The sequence below is a fragment of the Pinus tabuliformis genome, chromosome 2_2 (genome assembly GCF_031772625.1).
Source record: "Pinus tabuliformis cultivar Carrire ecotype Pingquan chromosome 2_2, CPIR1, whole genome shotgun sequence".
Lineage (NCBI taxonomy): Eukaryota > Viridiplantae > Streptophyta > Pinopsida > Pinales > Pinaceae > Pinus > Pinus tabuliformis.
The window spans coordinates 111,367,432-111,395,139 of NC_142300.1; the positions used below are offsets into that span (position 1 = coordinate 111,367,432).

Here is a 27,708-nt window from a genome sequence, read left to right on the forward strand (position 1 = left end):
TCATCCATACTGTATGTTAAGCTCCATGACCAAGCATGTTGAAGTCCAAACTTACTACTACATCACGACTTCAATATAACCTATTTTCATAAGCTTTCATACTTCCCTACTCCATTACACCCCACCTCCATTCAGAAAGGAAAAAATAGAAAAAGATCAAAAATAATAAAAGAGTTTGGTTGTGAAAATCCACGAAAGTGGCACAATACAAACTCGAATTCATATTAGAAAACCAACCAGCTTGACTAATATGAATTCTCTATTTTGTTTTACCATTTCTTCAGTTTGAGTTTGCAGGAATCATCCTCCAGAATAAATAAGACTTGAGAACAAGTCTTCCCGTCAGCAAGGGGGGAAGATTCGCAAAAAGAAACTTAGTTGTGTAGCTGAATTGACGACGGAACTTGTATTGTTGGCAGTTGGGACCTGAAATATTTTTGAAATCAATTGCAGAGGGACCTGAAATGTTAGCAAAAACATGTACATGACAAAAGGGACCTGAGTTATCATGAATCAATTGCAGAGGGACCTGAACAACATCAACAAGCAATGGACCAGAATCAATGAAGGATGCTAGAACAGAATGCATAAATAAGCTCTATCTATCTACGATATTTGATCAAGACAACTTCATCCAATATTGTTAAAGAACAACAACATTCATCCAATACTACAGGGAAGTACAAGTAGTGTAAGTGCACAATTTTGTTCTTGCAAATTCAAATTTTTGTAGAAATTTTTAGAATTTGTTGAAATTGAGTTAATACCTGAATGCATATTTTATATTCATCACATTTTCCTCATTCTATACCCATTAGCCTATGTCCATCCTACTATATTTACCCTATACCTAATCCAATGTACATCTTACATTCATTCCATAACCCTAACATTTCATAACCCTAAATATCATTCTCTATTTACCTATATTTATTTCCTACATTCCATATTCATTTCATAACCCTAACCCTAAGTATTTTTCCATAAAGCAAAATGGATCAAAGTGAGGATTTAATAAGTCGAGACCTGCATAAACAAACCAAGCAATTAGCATCATGGAAGTAATTTTAAACATGACCTAAATGGTCATTTTAAAATTAAAACAATATAGGAGATATAAGAGATGTGCATATTGTAAAGAATAAAAATCAACACAATTAAACTTTATCATGGCACATAAAGATATGGCATAAGGTTTGTTTAGAGGAGAAGCCATAATAGCAAATGAGAAATATTTCAAAAAGGCAATACATGTGCATACACAACTTTAGATTATGAGAAATATGAGAAATATTTCAAATACATGTGCAAAGGAAATGTATGAAATATAACATTTTGTGCACATAACAAAAGTGGCAAACACGGAAATGATATTAGGCAGGAAGATATAATATGATTTCATAGTATGGGCTTGCAATAATATGATTTCATAGTATAAAATGGTGAAATTTTGTTCAATTTCTGAACGTGACTGTGCATGTTTGATTGTTTCTGCCTGCAATAGAAATTTTGCTGCTCAAACATGTTTTGAGGCCTAAAGGCATTGGAAACAAAGGTACAGCCCTGTGCGTTGTAAATCAGATTCTAATGAAGATTATCTTGGAAGAGACCTCATTTGGTCGAAAGGCAGCACCAGGGGATGCAGCAAGATGTGCATGCACGTTGAAGTGTCATTCTAGGGGACCGATGAGGTCATGTGTTTATTGATGCACGATACAAAGCAGCACTTTTGGGACGGGATGTATCATCACATAATAGAGCAAGTTGATTGGAACCATGATCTGATCGGAGACGGTTAAGCTCATTGAAATAAACAAATATTTTCTGTCTCCACTTTGATTTTTGATTTATCTATAGGGTTTGGTCAGGGATTTTAGCCTGTAGTATAAAATAAGATTGTTGATTTGTCAGAAGGGGATTTCCTGTAGCAAAAATGCAGATTCATGGTAATCGCATATTGATGGGAAAGTATGAATTAGGCAAACTGTTGGGGCAGGGCACATTTGCAAAGGTATACCATGCAAGAAACACGAAGACGGGAGAAAGCGTGGCCATTAAAAGATTCTCAAAGTGGGCATGATGGATCAGATCAAAAGCGAACTCTCTGTGATGAGATTAGTGAGACATCCCAACCTTGTTCAGCTATACGAAGTCATGGCAAGCAACATGAAAATATATTTTGTGATGGATTATGTCAAAAGAGGAGAAGTTTGTAAACTGAGAAAATTAAGCACTTTTGAAACCCGTGAGTTGTAGTTACACAGAACTGACAGCAACCAAACAACAGTAAATGGTAAAAATGTTTTGAAAAAACCTTGTGGGAAGTAAAATGTTTTAACAAGAGCTACAGCTACAGTCAACAGGTAAAAATGTTTTGACATAAACCCTGTGCATTACTCAAAATAGCTCTGCCATTTTGCAGCTCAGAATCATAAATTTGCTGTCATCACAACCGTTGAGAGGCTCAGGAAAACAGTAGATGCCATTAGCATATGGCTGAAAGAAGTGAAACGTTTTGACAGAAGCAACAACGTAGAATATATCAGCAAGCTGTGAGAAGATGCACTGGTTCAAAGAGAGAGCGTAATTCTCTCCATGTTAGCAGCGCTCCACGAGACTCCAGAAATCCCGTGAAAGAAGGTAAGAGATCGCCTCCAACTGTTAGCAGATTTCAAGGAAAAAATACTTGTGTTAAGCATTGCATTGTGAGCTAAAACTTCAGTTAAACAACCTGAGCGATTGCCACATATTTGCCATTAATTTAATAAATGAATCCTTGCAAAGGAAATTTTATTTAATTAAATTGGCGCTGGAGATCTGGCTGACGTGTAAGCTCAAGCAGAATGGACTGAGAAAGATATTTCGTGAGCAAAACGGTAAGAGCCACAATCCAATTCATTTCCATTAATGCAGCGGATATGCTTGAGGAAATCTCGGGATATTTTAATAAAAACATCAGTTATAAGATAATGCATTTACCAGTGTCACTGTCGTCATTCATTGAGACTCTTCCATCAGTAAAGTCGTAGGATGTTTAAATGCAGTTTAACAGTGGAAAACGTAGGTTAATTGAGCCACGTTGCAGAGGAAATCACTATAGTTCATCACAGACAGGTAAATCGATTCTCCATGCAATCACCGAGTTTATTAGATAAAAAAGAGTGTTTGCATAGTAAAGTTGATTGCTTACATGATGACATCTTCAGATTATTGCACGAGGAATGAGTTGTTAGTTGTGATTCCGGTTCTCCATGCAATAAAATGTTTATTACGATTTGACTGCATCTGGAAGTAATGAACAAAAAAGTTTGAGTGCAGTTTTGAAAACATGGAGTTCGCTGAGCCTAAAAGCTACACCTGTACATGTGGAAAAACAATATGATGAAAAAACCGAGTTTCAGCTTGATGCATGAAAAGATTGGTTAATAAAAACAACGTTTTTTGACTGTATTGCGTGGGTTGTGTATTGCAGAGGAGTTTTTTTTTAAATGCTGCTACAAGGGTTATATTGCAGGCATTATAATGTGCATTTTTGCATAACAGGTATTGTAGATTGCCGAAACAGAGGTGTTTTTATGTGCTTAAAGAGATTTTATTGCGTGAACAGATGAATTCTTAAGTGTTGTCACAAGGGACTGTATTGTTCTCCTTTCACAATCCTGAGATTAGGTTTGCATAAAGAATTATACAGATAAAAGTGAATGAAAACTTATGCTAATGGAATCCTGGTTTGCATGATGAATTGTACAGAGAGCAGGGAAAAATATTTCTATTTCAAAGCAACACTAAGTTTTTTTTACAGGGGTGTTTCTTTTCTACAAAGGGTAATGCTTAAAAAATAGTGACTTATTGTTGCACTAAAACATAAATTAAACAAACATGAAATTCAATTGTTTTTTTAAGAGCACCAAAAAGAGGTAAGCAAGATATTGGAAAAAATTTGAAGAGAAAAAAGTTGAATTCAAATCAAATGAGCATTCAATCTCAGGAATGCATTTCAATTTTGAAAAGCCATTATTTTTCGTTGCCTTTTTCTGAGTAAAATAAAATGAAATTTGAAAAACGAAAACATGGGTTTTCTTCAGAACGAGCCTAATTACACTCCATGCGAACAATGTTTTCAAGTTCATTTCTATTTCGGGATATTTTTATGGTTCTTTCAACCTCTATTTCGTAAATTGCCTGAAAAAAAATGTTGAAGTCAACTTTGAGCTTAATGGCCCCCCTGGTTTGGCTAATGGAAGACCATATGATGGTGGATGGATTGAAAAAACATGAATAATGTTGCAAATATGGAATCATTGTTGGATGTAGATCAGTATATGACATTCTGTGAAAAGGAGGGACTCTAGTCATTAAGCAGCAACTTCTCTCTTTGAGGAGTCATAATGATTTTTGAAAGTCCTTGTTTAAGTGGGCTAGAATCCAGAATTAAAGAATATTGAATTGAGAATGCTCTTCTCTGAAGAGTTTGTTAAAATCTCTAAAGGCAAAATAAGATTTGATTTACAAAAGCAAAGAAGATTAAAATTCAATTTTTGAAACAAGTATGGTTTTGATTTTTAAACTTTGAAGGCATAGATATCCTTTTTACAGGTAGCTTCATCTTCAAAGGGATAGAGTCACAAGTACATCAGTACATCAGTCAGCATACAGAGGCAGAAGATCAATGAGACAAAGACAAGCATGAGGACATGCTTGAAGATCAGCAAGGGGGAGATGTTGGCCCTCAGTTTTGGTCTATTTTTGCTTAGGGAAACCTACTTAATCTTTATATTTTCCATCCATTTTCCATCACATCCATCTCATTTTGATGTATTTTATGCATATTCAGGTGTTTAATTTTAATTTTTCAATTTCTAGAAGTTTTTATGAAAATTGAGTTTCAAGTGCAATTTTGGACTGAATCAGAAATTCCCGTAATAGCTATGTGGATGACATGTTTGCAGGACACTTGGGCTCGATTTTGATGCATGGATGGACAACTTGGGAACTAGGACTAAGCTAACTCCACTTGGTTCGGCCAAAACAAGCTTTATTAGGCCCGGTCAAGGCTGGTCAAACATGACTAGTCACCAGAAAATCCCTAGGAAATAGGGCAATTTTGAGATTTTATGGGATTGGCCATATTTCTTGGGATGAATTGGATAAGTTCGACTTAAATAGGTGGATATGAGTAGATATGAGTGTTAGAGATAATATAGATCAGTTTGTTTCATTAAACCTCTATTTAAAGCCAATACTTTGATGGCTTTTGTAATGGAATTTGTATGTAACTGTTGTATAATTTGAGTTGAGAGCTAATTTGAAGAACTTGTTTCATTCCAATTTGTTGTTCATGCTTGGTTGATTTACTAAAGTTGTTGTAGCTGAGATTTCTTCAAGTGTGCAAGGCAAGGGTGGAGGGCCCCCACACCAAGCTAAGTACACTTCTTGGTTCAATTTTCGTAGTTTTCATAGACTAGTTTTTGTTTCAAATGTATTTAGATGTGTGATGATTGCTGAATGAATATTGGCTTAATTCTAATCTACATATGAAGGGACACACAAGAATTTAAGTTAAATTCTCCTTCTATTTGACCTTGAACTAAAACTGAATTTCATTCTCCATTTCTCATTTGAAGTTATTTATGCATTTCTGGTTTGAAGCAATGGTGATTGTGATATAGTAGGATTGTGAAGAAGGAAAATTTGGACCTTCTTAGTTAGGAGCCTCTTCTTTTACATCTTCTGCATCATAAACCATTGTTAATTAGTGCTCTTAGATTTATCTTCATGAAAGTAGTATTGTAGGGAAGGACAACCTGGTTCTCCTAAGTTAGGAGCCTCTTCCCTCATATATTACATAAGTGAATTAGAAATTGTTAAAATAGGTTTATATTTGTAATATGTACTTCTTTAAATCTTCAAATTTTATCTTCTAAACTTGATTATATATGATGTCCATATACAGTGGATTTGCCTCCAAGTTTTACAAACCCGGATTGATAATTAAATACTTGTGTTAATTTAGTCAATAAATTAGCCCAACATTGAAATTAATTATAGGAAATTGAAATATATTAATAAATGGCATTTGTTTCTTAATAAGTTGATATAATTAGTTTATATAAAAATATTATTAATTTATAAATAAAATAACTAAGTGGGTTTAATGTTTCGGTGTTATGAAACCAGCTCAAGAAAAAGATAGAAAAGATAGATTAGCGTCTTCGAATTCAGCCTCTTCGAGGGGGCAGCCTCCTTTACAGTACATAAATGAGCAATTCTTGGATGATACAAATGAAAAGACCTCCTTTCTATATATAGGAGTCTAAGGGGTCATAACATAATCAGAGCCGACATAACAATAATAATGTAAGGGCACAATAATAACAATAGTGGGCTTCTATGGGGCACAATAGTAACAATATGGGCACTACATAGGTACATCAATATAATAAGTGGGTTGTACTAATAACAATAAGGGGTTACACTAGTAGTATAGGGGCCTAACATGCCCCTCTCCTTCAAAAAGTGTTGTCCTCAACGCTTGAGTAGTTATTGATGCTTCTGTATTAAATCCTTGTCCTCCCATGTGGAATCTTCAGCGGGTAAGTTCTTCCACTTGATGGGATACTCTAAAATTGATCGATTTCGTAGCTGTCGGGTTCTTGTTTCTGTGACTGCTCCAAGTTCCAATATGATTTTTCCTTCCTCTTCAATTTCTGGAAATATTATTTGAATTGGGATCTTTTGCAACTTTTGAACAAGTGGTCATACTTCTTCGTCCTTCTTCCATTCATCCCTTGCTTCGTTTATCCAATTTGGTTGGATAATAGAAATAGCACAAAACAATGCTTCCACATCCTCATCCTTGAAGAGTCTTCCCATTCGGTAAGGTCGCCATTTTTTAAGTGCATGTAGTATTGCCAACATGTCTTTCTCATAAATAGCTTGCTTGAGATGTAGCAGTAAAAATACCCAATCACCTACATCAAAACATTTTTCAATACGATGTTGATCTACATGTTGTTTCATTTGATTTTGCACCGAAGTGGCGTTATCCTTTAAAAGTTGGAGAACTTCTTGTTGATGCTTGATGTGATCTTTCACTGCTTGAACCTTTTTTTTTTTTTATGTCCTTATATCTCTAGAGTTTGAGGAGTGGTAATTTCTTCCAATCCTTTACAAGATATGGTCGGATTCATTTTTTGATGCTCGATGTGATCTTTCACCACTTGAACATTTTTCTTCTTGATATGTTCTTCTATCTTGATAGTTTGAGGAGTGGTAATTTCGACCAATGAATTACAAGATATGGTTGGATTCATTTCTTCTTTCTTGATGTGATCTTTCACTTCTTGCACCTTTTTCTTTTTGATATGTCCTTCTATCTTGAGAGTTTGAGGAGTGGTAATTCTTGCCAATACTTTACAAGATATGGTCCGATTCATTTCTTCCTTCTCTGGGGTGGGGTCCTGACGTATATCTTCTTCTTTTGATGTTTCTTGATCCTTTTCTTCCTCCTCTTCATATTCTATGTAAAATAATTTCTTCTCAGCACACTTATGACCTTTAGTGCATTTGCTATCACAATTGTAACAAAGCCCTTTTTCTTTTTTTTCTTCCAATTGTTGTGGTGTAACCCTTGTAGGTTGTGCAAGGCTAGGAGAAACAATGCTTCCATCTTTATAGTTGTGAGGGGTATGCTTCCTAGTTTCCATAATTTTGCTTTCCACTATGTCACAAAGCCCTTTTAATCTTTCCAATTGTTGTGGTGTTGCTCTAAAGAAGGTGTTGCTCTTTGTATCCTCATAATGTGTTATCATTTCCTCCGTGAAAATTGACCATGTAACAAGTTGTTTACGAGAACAAAGCCCTTCATACCATAAAAATTGATCCGGTTCTAAATATGAAGATGCAATACATACCTTTTGTAACAGTGGTACACCATGTAGATCAAAATATTGCTCCATCTGAAGTATCCAATTTACCGGATCCTTGCCATCAAACTTCTTCATCTTGTTTTTTCTTGATTTTAGGAGCTCAATCTTGAAATGACTGTAACTCTGTACTTTCGGATCTTTAAGTTCTAAAATTGCGACCTGTAGTAGCCCTTTGTGTCCTCTTTCCAATGCCACCAGTCTGATCCAAATTGGATTCTCCAAGGAAGAGTTATGCACAATCTCCCAAGATGACTTGACTATAGACTAGTTCAGTAGAGCGAACTTGTATGACATGCCACAAGTCACTATTTCGACCTTTGGCTCTGAAAATATATACAAGAAACTACAGTCCGTTCTCTTTCTGTACCTTCTTATAAAATTTCAATCCGATGCTTAGAGAGAAGGTTATGATGATTTTCCCCAGATCACCTGTTTGGAATGTAATTCAGGAGTCTACAAAAATACCAACTTTCTCAGATCATATCTCCGCAAATATAGTGCGAAAAGCTTAAAATTTGGACCTGAGATTCAGCGCGATTTCTTTGCAAATGGGTTTTTTTTAAACTTCTAAAACGTCGCAGAAAAAAGTTATAGCAAAAATGTCACGATGACCTGTTTGGAGCAGCGAAACCCTAGAATCCAAAGCTCTGATACCAAATGTTATGAAACCAGCTCAAGAAAAAGATAGAAAAGATAGATCAATGCCTTCGAATTCAGCCTCTTCGAGGGGGCAACCTCCTTTACATTACATAAATGAGCAATTCTTGGATGATACAAATGAAAAGACCTCCTTTCTATATATAGGAGTCTAAGGGGTCATAACATAATCAAAGCCGACATAACAATAATAATGTAAGGGCACAATAATAACAATAGTGGGCTTTTATGGGGCACAATAGTAACAATATGGGCACTACATGGGTACATCAATATAATAAGTGGGTTGTACTAATAAAAATAAGGGGTTACACTAGTAGTATATGGGCCTAACATTAGGAGTAGGTTATAAGTTCGAATTTATTGGGCGATAGAGTATGTATGCTTTTCTTTAAATTTTAGAAGTTAAATAGTTGCTCAAAAGTAGGTCCCTTATCTCATAAACAAGAGATCTCATATATCAATTAACAAAGGGTCTCATACACCAATTTGGTGTTTGGCTTAGTGCGAACCTTGAAATTATATATATATATATATATATATATATATATATATATATATATATATATATACTTCAACGGATTGTCATCATAAAATGTCTTTTTTTTAAACGAAAAAATATATGTTTTATTTTTAATTTTAAATATTTTTTATTATTAAAAATGTAGGTTTTAAATTTTTAAATGTTTTTTAAGTCATAAAATATATGTTTTTTAAACTTTCAAATATTTTTTTATTTTTTTAAAATCGAAAATATATGTTTTTTATTAAATCCAAAATACATATATTTTTCTAAATTTTAATTGTTTTTTTGTTATTTTTTTTTTTAATTTGACTATATTTTGGTTTTTTTTTTTGTAATCTTAATTAAATAGTTTTTTAGATTTTTATTGGTTTTGTTTTTTAATTTTCTATTTTTTTAATCTACTTTGTTTTTTATTTTTAATTTTTTTTAGTTTTTTGTTAATGCTTCTAAAAAAAATCTATTTTTAGTTACTTAATTTTATATATATATATATATATATATATCAAATTTTTTTATGGTTTAGGATATAATTTATGTTTTTATTTGTCTTTTTTATCTTTAATTTTTTATGTTAATTTTATATTTTTTTTATAATGTAGTTTGTTTTAATTTTTTTTATATGCTCTTTAAATTTTTTCTATTTTTTCTTAATTTTATAGTTTTGTTTATTTTTATTTTTTTATTTTTTCCAAATTTTTTATGGCTTATAAGATAAAAAAATTTAAAAAAATAAATAAATAATTGTAATTTTTTTTTTTAAATTTGTTTTCTTATTATTTATTTCTTTATATTTTTATATTTTTTTTGTTTTTTTATAGTTTTTAATTCATCTTTTATAGATTAATTTTGTTTTTTTTAACATTTTTATGACTAATTTTCTTGTGTTAATTTTTTTTTCATGTTTGATTTTTCTTTTTGTCTTTTTTGTAATTTTTTTTAATATATACTTTTATTTACATTTTGCTATTTTGTTTTAACTATTTTTTGTTTTCTTTTTCTTTATTTTTATTTTTGTTTTTATTTTTAATTTTATGTTTTCATTATTCTTTTGAAATTTTAATGTTTTTTGGAGTCATGATAAAATCTTTTACACCATTATTTCAAAATGTTGAAAATTTACGCTACAAAAAAAAAAGTGTTATTCCAATCAACACTGTTTTGAAGGTATTTTTTGCACAAAAAATTTGGTTTTCACTGCTATTTTTAAAACATTTTGAAAATTTACCTTAAATTTATTTATTTTTATTTTTTTAAAGAAGAAGAAGAAGAAGAAGTGTTATTCCACCATCAACACTTTTCGTTTTGAAGGTGTTTTTCGCACAATTTTTGCACATAAAAATTCAGTTTTATTGGCATTTTTTTAAAACGTTGAAAATTGACCCTAAAAAAAACAATCGTTCCAATATCAACACGATTCATTTTCAAGGTGTTTTTTTGCACAAAAATTTCGTTTTCACTGCCATTTTTAAAACATGTTCAAAATTGACTCTAAAAAGAAAAACCATCATTCCAGCATACACACTTTTAGTTTTTAGCACTATTTTTCATGTTTTTTCAGGGTTTTATGGCCAGAGTTCCCGCTTTGAGTTTATAGTTCTCGTTTCAAAGTTTACATTGTTGATCCTAGATCAGTTCCAAAAAAGAGTGAGTTATGTCATTCTTACTCACCCGAAGTCAGTTTCATTGATCCCAAATCAATATCAAAAGAGAGTGTCTCAAACCACTCATATTGATCCCATATCAGTTTCATTGATCCCAGATCAATGGAGATCGTTCTAGCATAGGGAGTACGGTAGATACAACGATGCGCCAATCGATAGTACTACTATAGTCCCTAACCCCGTTTCCTTACTCATTGGCCAGATGAAAGGTACTTCCCATGAGTCCCAGACTGCATGGGTAGGATGTTTCGATAGGGGAACCACTCATCCTGTCCATAAGTTGCCACGAGGTATCACAGGGGAAGGCTGAACCATTCACCCTGTACACAGTGCACCATTAGGGGAGGGTGAGTCGCCTTATGGTCGCTTGTTGCTCCAAGAAGTACCCCAAGCCCCTCGGAGCTCCCAGAGCTCAATGCATGCATCATGCAGAACTCTCATAAGAGGGTCTCTCAATGACTCCAAGTCGTTCGGGAAAGTTACAAATTTGACCTTTCCCCGAGGCTTCGATATAATGTTTGGGACCTATACATCAATCTCAATGCGATGGAGCCTTCTCATTCATTGGTGTACCATATCCTAGATAAGGTAGTATCTAATGTCTATATGTTGGAGCAATCATAGAATATGGGATTCCTCAACAATTGAATCCCCTCTTGGTTTACACAGAATATCACGGTGGTATCCATCATGTGTACAAACAACTCACTGAAAAGCTTCCACAACCAGGCAGCTTCACATGAGATCATACTCGTAGCTATGTATTTAGTCTCAGTGGTGCTCAAAACAACTATCTTCTGCTTCCTGCTCATCCAGGATATCGAGCAAAACCCAAAGAGAGTCAGCACCCAGAGGTGCTCCTGCGATCCTCCACACTACTTGCCTAATCATCATCAAAATAATCATGCGACTTCACATTCCGGCAATGTATCTCAATTCATGAGAGATTGTGCCCTAAAGATGTCTCAAATGATTCTTGGCACCAATCCAGTGAGGCTCAACCATATATGAGCTCAACGTGCTAACTGCAAAACATATATCCAGATGGGAGTTCACCAAAAACATCAATGCTAGAATGAGTTTATGAAACTCAGAGGCATTTCCCAAATCAGGTCCGGCATACATAACTTCTGAAAGTTAAGCTCCATCGAGGTGGTCACAGGCTTGTAGTTTACCATTCCAACTCTAGAATCCATCTCCCTCTTACTTTTGCAAATGAGAGGGTTTGCACCTGCCAGAAAGAGGTCATCCTCATAAGGTGCCAGTATGAGATGTCTATCATCCACAACCTTCAAGCAATGGTTTGGATTGGCTTCACTCCTAGTGAATCTCAGCTTCATCAAACAACTATCAATCCTCTCATACTAACCCTAGGGTGTTTGCTTCAAGCCATAGAGGGCTTTCTTCCACCTACATACATGAGATTCTCGATCATGCATCTCAAACCCCTCAGATTGTTCCAAACCTGTGGACCTGCTACATGAGGGGAATGGTCCCTTTATAAGATTTTCCTTCGATACATCTCAGACATGTACCTTCATGCTCTTCTTGAATCCAGGCATCCCTATCACCATCTGACTCACTTCGAGTAGGGCCTCATAATAAGTAGACCTCTGGTGTTATAGATGAGATGTGACAACTGACATGGTCCCCAATGGACCATCCCGCAACTTGATACAAACTGCTAACCCTGAAATCAAAGATAAAAGCATCTTTGAAAATTCTATTTTCAAACATGTACCTTTCCATCGATGAATGCCACCCTGTAACCTTCGTCTTCCATTGCCGAAATGGACACCATGTTCTTCTTGCGATCAGGTACATAAGAGAGATTTTGTAAATTAATCGAGTTACCCTCATTCAATTGAGGGGTAACATTCCCTACACCCTTTTTGGGATAGGTGGCATTGACTCCAAGTATAATCCCGCGATTGTTTCCATCTCTACCAAATTAGAGAAAGCACCCTTCTATCCAATGAAGTTACTTGAAGCACTACAATTAATAAGCCAGATTCCCAAAAAGTATGAAGGAGAGGGCCAACATAAGATAACGCTTCTTTATCTTATCAAAAACAACATTTGATTCTTCATACCTGTGGTTCCTTGCTTTCTTTGAAGAGTCAGTCATTTCCTTGATGACCTACATTACTTGTCATTCCTGCGATCATTGAAGATGTCCCTGAAATGATTGTTATCATCATCAGGTGATGTGTCCCTACCATTCAGATACTCCTTCGCATAATGGCCGAACTTAATGCAAGCAAGGCACATGCCTTTCCTTCCACCCTTAGATCTGAACTTCCCATTGAAGTGATCTTAAGGTAGGCCATCAAAAGATTTCGCTGCACCATTCTGATAATATTCTTTGCTTCGACTTCACCCTTGGTGAATTTGAAGAGGGATGAGGAATCCATTGAGACTTTTGTCCTTCGGCGATTGCTCTTTCACTCTTGCTTGGCCTTTGTCTTCACCTCAACTCTGGTACCATGTTAATTTTAGGTATGTTCTATGCTTAGAGCAATTTATTTCAATTTTCACAATTAGCTCGATATCTTTTCCAGAGTAGCAATCACATGAGCATAATAGTAAATTGCAGATAGAACATAACCATAAATCGCAGAAGACAAGCCAAGACAAGAGGACATAAGATGTGGCGCTAGCCAGCGACAAACCCCAATGTGGGGAAACCCTTGATCAATTCTTCCTATGTGTTCTTCAATAGTTCAGCAGAGAGAGAGAGAGAGAGAGAGAGAGAGAGAGAGATAGTACATTTACAACAGAAGTCAACAGTTTGACTTATCTAGATAAGAGCATAGATCATCTATAAGAAGATAATACATGAGATCAGTTGAAGACATGTTGCTTCAACTGATTTTCCAAGGTGACTCCTTCACCTATCATCGTGTTGCATCTCGTCATCATGCTGCACCTCATTGTGTTGCACCATGTTGCACCCATCATCACACTGTTGGACCTCATGACTGTTGCACCTTACGCTGCACTGTTGTCCCATGTGCCATTGTTGAACCATGTTGTCATACAACATCTCTCATGTGCTTGTAGCACCATTCTTGCCACAACGATCCATGTTGTCCACGTTTGCCATGATGAACCATGCTTACCATGCTGGTTATGCTTGCCATGCCGTCCATGCTTACCATGTTGCACCATGCTTGTTGTTGTCATGTCACAGCTGTTGTCCCACTTTGCTGCCATGTCATAGCTGCTATCCCACTTTGTAGCTACTGCACAATGTCACTATTGTCCTATGTCATAGGGTTGTCCCATCATAGTTGTCGTCCCAACATAGTTGTTGTGAATAATGACATTGTTGTCCCATCATTGTGTTGTCCCAACATTTTGGGTAGCACCATGTAGCCCAGTTGTCCCATATATATTAGCACGGTTTTACTAGTTGCCTTGTTTTCCCATGCATCTATCCATTAGTCCACAAACAACCCTCAATTCTGCTGCATGCTACTGCTGATTTCTACCTAGGGTTCTGTGCATGTACTAGTCTGGTTAGGGCACACCAACTAGCCTAACATATAGGGAAAATTCCCCTATTTTCCTTGTTGTCCTTAGAGGTGACTGCAACCTTGTTAGGAGGTTCGTTCTAGGTCTCTTGGCCATCCAAACTTCATCTCCCAATTGCTGTTAGCAGTCCCTCACTGAGGCCCTATAAATGTGTCACTAAAACTGCCCATAAATCAGTCCTATGACTGTGACTACGCTTCCAACGGTCCTTTATTGATGCGGCATGATAGCAAGGGAACTCAGCCCCTTCTCCAACACTTCGGACCCCTCCAAACAGCAGCTAAGACTCTTGCTCAATATATTGTCCACACATCCCTTCCACGTTGTTTAGGGCAGCCTCCTAATGCTGCGGCTAGGGCATGGTAATGTCCTCCTTGACTACGTTTTGGTAGGGACCAACGTATAGGGTTGTAGGCTTCCTTCTAGATAGCATTAGGGATTCTCTTTCATGACTACATCCTCTAGATTAGGGCAGTGTATTCCTTCTTCTTGATTGCAGCCAGGGAAACCTCTTTTCTTCCAGTGTCTAGAGTTTCCACTCCTAGACTTCTCTTCCATTAAAACCCAAGACAAGTGGAGAGAAATCAAGATAGAAGAGTGTGTGAGAAATGACTCTCAAGTCACCTCCTTTTATACTAAATCATTGAGCACATGTGGGGTCTATTTGGTTGTTGGCCGACCTTGACGAATTGTCTTATAACACAAATAAATTCATAACTCCATGAATACTATCAGAATCGGATGATCTTTAGATCAATCCTACATCTCTCGATGAGAGGAGTCCAAGAAAAATATCGGTTGCCATAAATTAGATGACCCACATGGAGTTTGGCCTTAGTTGCCAATTTTAACACTTAAGGTATTGTTTTCCCAGCTGTACTTACAAAGTATAACTCTACCAATTTATCATAGACATCTTTTGATGACTTCAATTTTGCTACAAAGGGAATGAGATAATCCTTGATAGATTCAATGGGGATTCTTTGAGCCCTTATTTCTCCTTTCATATATTTTGATAATGCTTGAGATTGTTCTTGAGAAGGCTTTGTGATGGAGCCCATGACATAATCAAAAACTTCATTTTAGGTGAGAATCAAATCTATTCACTTCTTCCATGCAAAGTAGTTTGATGTCCCAACAAGTTTATTGTTCTCCTTGTAGAAAGTGGTCATATGATTTGTAGGTTGAGACATGAATATAAAGTACTTACTTGACAAATGAAGATGCCTCCTTGATGATGATGTCTTCCACTAGGGTGTGAGCTTTAGAATGAGGGAGGGATGATCTTCCTTCTTCAAAATGACAATGCTTCTTCTTCAAGATGAGGAGAGATGTTCTTCTTCCTTCAAAAATGCTTGAGATCTACTCCTTTCTTTAATATGAGGAAGAGCACTTTGATTCCTTTAATGATGATGAAGTGCTTTTCTTGCTTCCTTTGGATGATGATGTAGAATGTGGGAGGCTTCCCAAGATGCTTCAAATGTGTAAAGTCCTTCTTTCTTTGAGATGGAGGTAGGGTCCTTGAGGTCTTTTTTTCTTCTTCCAAGAGTTCTTCCTTCAAGATGATAGGGTCTTTGTGATGTGATGACTAGATCTTCTTGATGCTCTTCCTCTTATATTTGGCCCTTATGTATCCTTTTCAATTGAGTGATCTTCAAGCTTCCTTTCCTTGTTACCTTAGCTCTGATACCATGTTGAAAAATATAGGGTAGCTAGATAAGGGGTGATTTCTCTTCCTTTGTTTACTACTTGTGATGTTATTTTACTTTAACTTGATGTACTTATAATTTGCTTCTTCTTATCTTGATTATTATGGTGTTCTTATCATGAAATAACTATCAAAACATGAAGATCAATAGAACAAATGGACATAGGATGTAGGCTGTTAGCCAAGGCCAAAACCTCTCCTAGAGAGGAAAACCCACACAAAATTCTTCTCTTATAGATCTTCAAATGATGAATTCCAAAATCCTTAGATCAAGACCAAGATCGCTCCAAGACTAAGTCAACCTTCTTGATGAGCTTTCCTTTTTAAGGTCAAAACAAGTCAAACCTTCAACATCTTTCAACAATAATTGTCAGTCCTCCAACAACTAAGGCAGCTTCGACTTCCCAAAAATTCCGCAACATTGACCTTCTAGAAACTATTGAAACTTTGACCTTTCAGAAATTGCAACTTTGGCCTTCCAAAAATCGCTGAAACTTTGACCTTCCAGAAACCGTTGTAACTTCAACCTTTCAAAAACCATTGCAACTTCGACCTTCTCGAAATCGCTGCAACTTCGTACATGTGGGTAATTAGGCCCTCTTTTAGTCCTCTCTTTTTCTTTTCTTGAGTTGCTTCTTCCTTCTAGGCTAGTAGACCATAAATAAGCTTCCTTACTTCAGATTTTAGGTCCTTCTTGAGAGATCAAATATTTCATCCTTGTAGCTGCAAAACCCTAGCTTCTTCTTCACACATGTGAGAGAAATAGAAATAAAAACTTTAGATTTCGACTTTGCTTCTTGTCTTCTAGCTTTTTCTTGACCTTCGATTTTCTCCCTTGCCTTTTTACTTCTTCTTGTGATCGAACTTCCTTGGGTTGCCTTGTTCAAATAAGGTTGAATGCTTCTTATATATAGGCCTTCTTGGAACTCGAATAAACCTAGACAGGGTCCACTTGTCATGGACAACTTGGTCTTGGAGGGAGATTTTGACAAATTTTGACTCAAAATAAATTCTTTTGACTTGATACAAGATGCCCAATAAGGTCTATTACATATGGCAATGACTCTTTTGATTCAATATGTTATCACTGGGCTAGAAAGGTTGAGCTGTGTCAACCTCCAACCAAGTGTAACTATTTCAAACCAACTTTTGATTGGAATTTAGCCCGTCCAATCTTAGAGGGCTCTCTCAAAATATTTATGAAATTGATTGTAATAAACTCAAAGTTTAGATGGCTAACTCTAGATTTTTATGTTATTTTTGCAGGTGAAAAAGAGTGATGGCTTCCACCATTGGGCATGGAGTTAGTTAAGAGAAAACTCAATCACAAAAAACATTGCTTAAAGGAAGCTGAGGCATTTTTTGCTTTAAAATCGAATGAATTAAACTTTTACAGTAAAACACAACACATTTGAAGGAAGTTGGAGCAATATTACATTGAACTCCAAGTAATCAAACATGTTATGAAAACTAATAATAACATAAAAAATGAAGGGATGGAATGAAACCAAAATGAATCCCAAGTTAAAAAAAAGGGTATGTTGCAACTGTACTTCTTATTAACTTGAAAAAAACATACAAAATGTGGTCTTTCTCACATTCTCAATCAACCCCTTTTCAAGTGAAAAACGTTCTACATATATAGAGTGAGGGCTCCATTTAATAATCTTCCACCTGGGCTAGACTCGATGCATAGCTAAGAGACCTAATTCTATTTGACTAACAAAACATTGAGCCTTTATAGGGATATTTTTGTTTTAATGGAGTTTGAATTCAAATAGGAGTCTCCTATCATTTATGAGCTCAACAAATTCTGTTGTTGAACCTTATCGAATCCAACCAAATGCTGAGTGTACTCGATTGCTGATGTGCTTTTGACACGTGGATGTTGACTTGGTTGACTTTGCTGACCTGGACCCCACCAAGTCGAATTTCAAAATTTCTGCAACTACTCTAGCTAGGAAAAATTATGTAAAATAGGTCTCAAAGATAAGTGCATATCTTCCAAACCCTGATAGTTGTGTAAAAAATGAGAGAGGTTTTTGTAGATGAGGTTGTGCTAAACAGAAACCTCCTTCAGATTTCGTTACCATTTGGTCAGAAAGTGACCTTGAAGTTGACTACTAAAACAATCATTTCCAGAAACTTCATAGCAAAAAATTTGTAGCAAATTCAAAAAACTCCTCTCTGCTACCTCTCTACAAGTTCTGCAAGTTCTGAGGCCTTCCTTGACGTTTGTAAGCTAAATAAATGCCTTTAGAACCTTCTTTGTTGAGTTTTAGACCTGCCTTAACCTCCATGGAAAGCTACAACAATTTCGTAGAAAAAAATTGGCTTTACTATGGGGAGTTGCTACGAAATTTGCAGGAACTTCCGTAGCAAATCCAAAAAACACCTCTATGCTATCATTTTGATGCCTTTGTTGATTCTGAGGTGGTTAGTAATGTCTTTTCATTAAACTAGTGCTATCAAAACTCTCCCTACTAAAACTTTTGCTGGATTTTCTCACCATAGAAAGCTACAACAGTTTGGCAGCAAATTTCCTGCTTCATTACGGGGAGTTGCTATGAAATTTCAAAATTTTGAGTTTCTTTGAATTTTCATTCTTAATACCTCCTTATTACTCCTAATACCATGTTGACTATATATAAGGTTGAGTTTACTGGTTTAGGTATAGTGACAACAAAATTAGAATTTTACCATATCAAGGAGTAGCATCTACTTCAACAACGATCTTGAGATTTCTATTTGGAAAGATTGCTTTTGATGAGCTCTACTTGTTCTTGCAAACCTTTGACTTAAGTTTGCAACTTCCTTCTGTGAGCCACCTGTTCCTTCTATACATATGCTTCAACATCTTTGCAGTGATAGAATTTTCTTTGTCTTTTTCTAGCCTTTTCTTTGTTGGCTCTGTTTTTTCTAAAGGTACTTCTGGCATCTTTTCAGCTTGTTGCATTGCTCTTGTTGATCTTGTCATAGGTTTCCTTGGCCTAAAGATGAAACCATATTCTTCTTATGAGAAGTCCAGCTTCTTAACCCTCTTGCTCTTCTCATGAATTTATGTTTGTGTTATGGCTGCAACACATCAGGAGCTGCTTGTGAGTTGCTTCCTCTTTACCTGCAAATGAATTTGAGAACACCTAGACCACACTTAGACCACAACTAGACTCGTTTTGACAACGCAAACCCTATTACAGTGACAACACTTGTGAACTTTTGATAGCAGCAGATGGTATAAAATGGAAAAGGAGAGGTAAGGGTGAATGAAAAGAAGTGGAGGACATGAGAATAAAGGCTTTTTATGACTCATCACAACTCTGACATCACTAACAATCATTTAAAATAATACTGTTACACAACAACTGACTTTCATAGTGAGAAAAGTGTTAGCATGGACTGTTTTGCTACAACACTATCAGGGACTTTCGTTGTGAATTCTTGGTTTGTTGAACTAGAGTTGCTACCAAAGTTTGTAAAACTGTCAAACAACTCAATTATGAAACGTTGACCTCAAAACAAATGGAATCATGACCTTTCCTCTTTTATGATGACCCTATCAAATATTAAAAAGTATTTCTATTGGTTATCATGGATAACACAATACAATAATGAAAAATGCTAGAAGTACATAATGTGTTGACCTAGAACAATTTGACTTCGAGCATGAAACTCCATGCTAATAAAAATAATATATTTCTTTATCTTTATAATCAAATATATAAAATCAATAGTACATGAGATATTATGAAGATCGAGCCTAGTTACACATTTCAACATAGAGAGTACAAATTACAAGATTCTAACAAAAAATATAAAATATATAGTTAAATATAAAATATTAACTTTGCTTTATGTCCTTGAAGATGGGTGACGTGTTCACACGAAATGTCGGGCACATCAACAATTACCGCACATAGTTTACCAGAATCCTTTTTCAACATCAAGTTAATGATTGTGAAAATATTTGTGCTTAAATATCAAAGAGTTAAATAGTTAAATATAAAATAATTAAAAACATATACCAAAAATGACAAATTACCATATTTGACCAAAAATATAGAATATCTAGTTACATAATTAAATAGTTAAAAAAATGTATTCCAGAAAGGAAAAATTACCAAATTCCGACCAAAAAAATTATTCCAGGTGAAATTGTGACTTTAGTAGACAATGTCATTGAAAAACCCACAAAAAGTTAAGTATAAGATATATATAGACAATTAAATATAAAATTTAAATATAGAGAGTTAAATTTAAATATAAAAAATATATAAGCAATTATTTTAATAAAAGTGCAAAGTAAAAAATTAGAAATAATATATTAATATTTTTAATTAAATCTCGTGCTAATAAATATTGTGGAACATAGATAGAAGTAAAGTAATATTAAAAAATTGTCTACATGACACTTTTTATCAATTTCTTGATTTTTCCATAGGATGCCACTTTTAGGCTGAAATTTCCTCTTATGCATGCAACAGATGGTAGCATGGAAGCAAGATTTGAGAAGATTATCCGAGAAAGAGGGAGAGATGTGTCTCAGTAATAAGAACAACCACGGGTTTTTGAAGAACATGAAAAGAAGCCTCGAAATTGAAGAATAATTTGTAATTTGGGGTTGGTTGAATGGATCAAGGATGATCCTATATGGTTTGTCTCTGATGGAAGAAGAAGGGTCTCATGTGTTAGAGCGAGCAGTTCTGGAGAAGGTATTGCTTCCAAAGGTAGTAGCTAGCAAGCCCTGTTTTGACCTCAGAGGGATTTGACCTCTGTATCTAAGATGATGGATTGTCATTGATGGCTAATAAACATTAGTGGCAGAGGGAGCATCCTGAAGGATATATCTTAGTTTGAAAGGGAGCACCAAGTTTGTGTGTCCAAAAATCATTTGTGACCTAGTTTATGGTTGAGCCAAGATGTGTTGCTCAACACGTGTTGGAGTACCAACATGGTACAATTGGTCATGAATGAATTACAACTGCAGATTTAATTTGGGCATGGAGTGTTGAAGAAAGAAAGAACTTGTTTCTTTAGCTTGGGCTCCATTATATTTTCTAGGTTGCATTTTGGGTTCAAATACCACCTCATTCGAGACATGGTGTTGAAGGGAGTTGTGAAGTTCCAGTACATCTCCACTAATGAGCAAATTCTTGATATTCTTACAAGGCCTCTTTCTAGAGGGAAGTTTGTCTACTTTCGAGACAAGCTTGGGATCATGGAGAATACTTCTTATTAATAGATTTGATGAGACGCCATTATGAATGGACATTCACCTTGGTTCGAGAATGGTTTGACATATTAGATAGCATCATGGACTGACATTCTTCCTGTGTCATGTACTTTGACCTGATTCGAGAGGTTATCCCTGTGTCAAGTACATAGACTTTGGTTGAAGAATGGTGAAGTTCCAGTACATCTTCACTAATGAGCAAATTCTTGATATTCTTACAAGGCCTCTTTCTAGAGGGAAGTTTGTCTACTTCTGAGACAAGCTTGGGCTCATGGAGAATACTTCTTATTAATAGATTTGATGAGACGCCATTATGAATGGACATTCACCTTGGTTCGAGAATGGTTTGACATATTAGATAGCATCATGGACTGACATTCTTCCTGTGTCATGTACTTTGACCTGATTAGGGAGGTTATCCCTGTGTCAAGTACATAGACTTTGGTTGAAGAATGGTTCGACAGATTGACATTCTTCTTGTGCCACTTTGCCTTTGGTTTGAAGAATGGTTCAACAAAGGATATTCTCCCTATGTCAATTAGACCTTGGTTGGAGAATAGTCCTAGAGGCAACTCAGATCTCTTTCTAGAATGAGTAGGAGCGTCCCAACATCGTGCTCTAATCTCTTTCTAAAGTGATCTTGTTTTGGCATCGTGCTCTAATCTCTTTCTAGAGTGAGCTTGTTTTGGTATCATGCTCTGATCTTTATCTAGAGTGAGTTGTTTTCTTGAGGCCTCTTGGTGGATACCATATGATGCATATGTGCCAAACGTCAGTGTTACTCACTGGGTTATGGCAATATGGTTGATGAAGGTGATTATAATATTGATAATGATGCTTATCTTAATCTTGATGATCCTTATAGAATTGTCAACTTAAGAACATCTTGCCAGTCATTATGAATATCTCCCTATTTAAGAGGGAGCGTTGAATTTTGTAACTATGGTCGGCCTTCATAATGTATATTTTTATCATTGATGTATTTGGTAAAATTATTATTTGTCAATCATGTTCTTCATTTTCATTCTTGGAAAAAAAAAAATTATAAAGGCATGTTCTTCATGTCTTTTGGAAAAATAAAATTTGAATTTTGAAAGTTTGATTTTCCCTCCACAAGAAAACTGAGTTGACCCTCCTCTTGCTAAAGTCGGATCAACCCCATATGACACCCATTCGACCCTCAAGCAAGGCTATAAATATATGCGACTCATCCTCCTCAATTCACTTCAGGTCTCTCACTCACGTAATATATCTTTGCCATCTACGAAGGTATTCAAGGAGTCAATGAGGATGAATTCATAAGCATAAGAAACATTCTTTCTATTCATAAGCATAAGAAACATTCTTTCTCCCCTCTCTCAAGCATGAATAGAAGGCTGAGATCAATGCAGATGTTTGTGGTATATCTCTGAAGCAATGTCCAAAAATTTTGTGACTCTTCTGTGATCAGGATCAAAATTTTGAGGCTAAGATAGAGGCCAAATTCATACCCTTTGGAGTAGACCTATCTTCAGATCTTGATCGAGTTATTCTAGGATGCTTTGTAGACAGTTTTGTGAGGGCTAATGTGGTTTCTTGGTGAGAGGTGGAGCTAGTCTTCCATGTTGGTTAGTCATCTTAACTTTGATGTCTCTCTTCTTGAATTCATTATATAAGGAAAGGATTGTTGGACCTTTCCCCCATGTGGGTTTTCTCAAGGTAATCTCTTTTGTTCTTTGTGTCGCTATCTCTTCATAATCCTAATGTCACATATATTATTGATGTCTTATGTATAATTGTTTAAATGATGAACTAATGAGTAATAAATAAGTGTGTGGCAGAATCAAAGCCATTAGAAGAAATTATATGTATAGAAGACACCTTACAAATCAACACTTCCTACAAACAATTTTTCACAACATGCCAAGTATCCAATTTTGCAAATTTGATTCTAAAATTTCTACCAGAGGTACCTAGAAATCTCTTCTCTATCTCATCCAAATTTCACAGTTTGAAACATGTCAAAAAGAAAGTTATGCAAAAATGCCAACCTAACCTATTTGAATCAAGTTTCATGAGCATTCAAGAACATAACATATATTTGAAATTATAGTGAAATAAGGTTTGAAATTTCTATCACAAGTACGTTGAGTTCTCTTCTTTGTCTACCAAATTTCATATTTTGAAACATCACAAAAGGAAAGATACAACGAAAATACCAAACTAACTTGTTTAAAGAATATTTCAAGGGAATTCAAGCAACCTAACTTCCATATACCATATCTCTCGAAATTAAACAAAAACAAGGTCTATAATTTGAACCACAAGTACATAACGGTATTCTATCTATATCCGTCAAGTTTCATGATCTAAAACATCACAAAAAAAGTTATAGCGAAAATGCCAAGCTGACTTGTTTGAATATTCTAGGAACGTTCAGGAAGCCTAACATCCTTATACCATATCTCTAAAATTATAGTGAATCAAGGTCCGGAATTTAAACCATAGGTACATGAAGACCTTATATTTGTATCCTCCAAGTTTCACATTCTGAAACATCCTAGAAGAAAAGCTATAGCAAAAATTTCCAGATGCTTCGTTGACCCCATAAATCACATTTTTTTTCCACCTTTGAACTCTAAAAATCGCCCAAAAAGTTATTCCTTAGCTCCTCTTGTGACCTCAAATATATTCTTGCTTGGATTATGTTCAAATGAACTCATATGCCCTTATACTATTTGTTAAGATTAGGTATGTTCTATGCTAGAGCAATTTATTTAAATTTTCACAGTTAGCAATCACATCAGCATTACGATAAACTGCAGATAGAACATAAATATAAAACGCAGAAGACAAGCCAAGACAAGAGGACACAAGATGTGGCGCGAGCCAGGGACAAACCCCACAATGTGTGGGGAAACCCTTTGATCAAATCTTCTTTTATCTTCAAAGTTCAGCAGAGAAAGAGAGAGAGAGATAGTACAATTACAACAGAAGTCAACACTTTGACTTGTCTAGATCTAAGCATAGATCATCTCCTATGACGACGAGATCAGTTGAAGACATTCTTCTTCAACTGATACCTATCATCGTGCTGCATCTTGTCCTCTAGTTTCACTACTGCATATTGCCCCATGCTGCTATCCAGGTCCATGATCTTTCTCAGACTAATGTGCATCATTATCATGCTGCTGCCCCTGCTAATGTATCATTGGGCTGCCCATGCACATGATTTCATAGTGCTGCCCATCATGCTGCTGCCCATGCTCCATGTATTCATTGCACTGCCCATCTACAATATATCATGTTGCTGCCCAAGACTGCATTATATATATGTGCCCAGATCATACAACGTTCTTATCTCTATGCCACCGAAGTTTATATATCTAAGCAATATCACTTTCTGAACACAGTATATAATCCCTGTTGACAACGTTCCATTATATATATGACTGTCTACTACAACATATGTCTATGACTGTGTACAACAGCGTATGTATATTTCCATGACTCTGTATATCCATGACAGTGCTTTGATGTCTCCATGACCTGCATCGTATAAGTCTTCATGAAACTATGTGACTAGATTCTCTATTCCTGGATCTATGTTGCCGGATCTACATACATCGAGAGTGTCAACAATTTGCTACGTGCCATGACTGCACCATACCCTTCTACGCTGCGAAATCCACATACATTGAGAGTGTCAGTGATTTCTGCGTGCCATGACAGCACCATGCCCTACTGCGGATTCCTTTACCTTGACAGCAGCTTTGTTACTCACTGCGGCTTCATTATCATGACCATGTGCTCTACGTATGAACAGCGTATATGTGTCAACGTATATGAACAGCGTATTAACCTTTCAGCCCTGCGTAAAGACTGTGTATATATGAACTGCATAAAGACTGTGTATTAATCTTTCAGCCCTGTGTAAAGACTGTGTATATATGAAATTGCGTAGATAGTGTCACAGCGTTCAGCCCTGCGTAAATATGAACTGCGTAGATAGTCCTTCCATTGTGACATATACCTGTATGTGGATTTTCCAGAGATTAACCAGCGTAATGAACAACGTAACAGCAAAGCGTATCAATGTATCATTGAACAGCGTATCTATTGTATGTGTCATGACCTTCAGGAACTGCTTACAGATTCGAGAACATTATAGCCTCTATTGACAGCGATTTGATGACTGTGGCACCGTTGACAGTGTATAAGAGTTGTGTGAATGTTACATAGATGAACGTGGCTTCATGGTCCTTCATGACTAGTGTTATGACTGCTGCTCTTCCAGGAGCAGATTCTCATGTTGACTGCGGCTAAGGCACGTCTGAACTGTGGCACAGCAGAACTACGGCTAGATCATCATCTCCACAACGTACAGCAGCTAGGGTATCATCCAAGGCCAACGTATTCTTCTTAGTGTCTCTCCTTCACCAATAACCCAAGACGTGGAGAGGAGGAGATCACTTGAAGAATATGTGTGATCTAAATGACATCAAACCCTCTCTTATTTATACTAAAAATGTAGAGGTTGAATAGACACGTCGGTTGGGCTTCTAGAGCCTACATAAGTGCTGGTCGGCTTGATAATAATTACATAAACAAAATAAATTCATATCTCCATAAATACTTATCGGAATCGGATGATCTTTGGACCAATCCTACACCTCTCGACGAGAGGGATCCAATAAAAATATCAACTGCCATAAATAAGCCGACCCACATGGAGTTTGGCCCTAGTTTCCAGTATAACACTCCCTCTCAACTAGGGAAAACTCCATCCATTGATCCATAAGTCTCACTGTACTATCTCTGCCATTAGTGCCCTGCACTGTTCTGCCCAACTTTGCTCAACTCTGCTAGCTCTGCTCTACTCTGCTAGCTCTGCTCTCTGCTCTGCTTAGCTCTGCTGAACTTATGAAGAAGAAGAATTGATAGAGAATGTCTCATACCATTCTCCACTGACCCGAAGTCAGACTCAGAGTGCGTACCACTAGTCCCAGACTAGTCTCAACCAACCCGAAGTCAGCGTCATAGTATGTACGACTCTTACTGGTCCCAGACCAGTACTGCACTGACATGAAGTCAGTCTCGGAGTATGTACCACTGGTCCCAGACCAGTCTCAGTCGACTCGAAGTCAGCGTCATAGTATGTACAACTCCTACCACTGGTCCCAGACCAGTATCATTCATCTCAGATCAATGGAGGTCATCCTAGCGTAGGGAGTACGGTAGATACAAGATGCGTTCATCGGTACTACTATGGTCCCTAACTTCATTTCCCTGCTCATTGATCAGATGAGAGGTACTTCCCATGAGTCCCAGACTGCATGGGTAGGATGCCTCGACAGGAGAACTTAATCAATCCTGTCCTCACAGGAGAACACATCAATCGTGCTACAATCGCCATGGAGAACACATCAATCCAGGCCGCCATGGAGAACACATCAATCCTGCTACACAGGAGAGCAAATCATCTTGTTCCACAAGAGAGCGAATCATCTTGTCCCACAAGAGAGCGAATCATCTTGTTCCAGTGCGCACCACCAGGGGAGGGTGAGTCACCCTGTGGTCGTATGTTGCTCCAGTAGATTCTGCAAGCCCCCCAGAGCTCAATGTATGCAACATGCAGGACCCTTTTACAAAGGTCTCGTGATGACTCCAAGTCATTCGGGAAAATCACAAATTTGATCTTTCCCCTGGGGCTTTAGCGACCTGTATATCATCTCAGTGCGATGGAGCCTCCTTGCTCATCGACTTTCCATATCCCAGATAAGGCAGTATCTGATGTCTGTCCGCTGGAGCAATTATCGAATACATGATTCCTCAATAATCGAAAACAGCTAAGAAATTCCACAACCATGCAGCTTCATACGAGATCATACTCGTAGCCATGTATTCGGTCTTGGCGGTGCTTATAGTGACCGACTTCTGCTTCCTGCATCGAAGCAGAATCCAAAGAGAACCAACACTGAAAAGTGCTCTAGTGATCCTCCACACTGCCTGCCCACTCATCATTCGAATAATCATGTGGTTTCATATTTTCGGCAGTGTATCTCAATCCATGAGAGATTGTGCCCCTGAAGATATCTCAAAAGATTCTTGGTACCAATCCAGTGAGGCTCAACCAAATATGAGCTCACCATGCTAACTGCAACACATATGTTCGAATGGAGGTTCTCCAAGAACATCAATGTGAATGAGTTTATGAAACTCAAAGGCATTTCCCAAATCTGGTCCGACATCATTACCATATAACTTCTGAAAGTTAAGGTCCTCGAGGCAGTCACAAGCTTGCAGCTTATCTTCTCGCATTCAGAATCCAACTCCCTCTGTCTCCTATAAATGAGAGGGTCTGCACCTGTCAGACATAGGTGCCAGTACGAGAGGTTAATCATCCACAACCTTCGAGTAATGGTTTGGATCGATTTCACTCCTAGTGAATCTCAGCTGCATTGGACAGCTATCAATCATCT

The 27,708-nt window shown here is 36.5% G+C and overlaps 1 protein-coding gene across 3 annotated transcripts in view; it reads right to left on the reverse strand.

The window, feature by feature from the left end:
* Positions 1-274: 274 nt before the first annotated feature.
* The window catches only part of LOC149191613 (pentatricopeptide (PPR) repeat-containing protein), a 343,363-nt gene continuing 315,929 nt past the window's right edge, over positions 275-27,708 (reverse strand). Inside the window, exon 10 of one of the 3 annotated variants that reach the window (XM_089404363.1) lies at positions 275-426. In XM_089404363.1, the coding sequence (XP_089260489.1) occupies positions 375-426 (52 nt within the window). In that variant the 3' untranslated portion in view covers positions 275-374. Of the gene's footprint in view, positions 427-808; positions 1,027-27,708 lie in introns of those variants that run through there. The other 2 variants (XM_089404360.1, XM_089404362.1) reach the window with 2 other exon arrangements.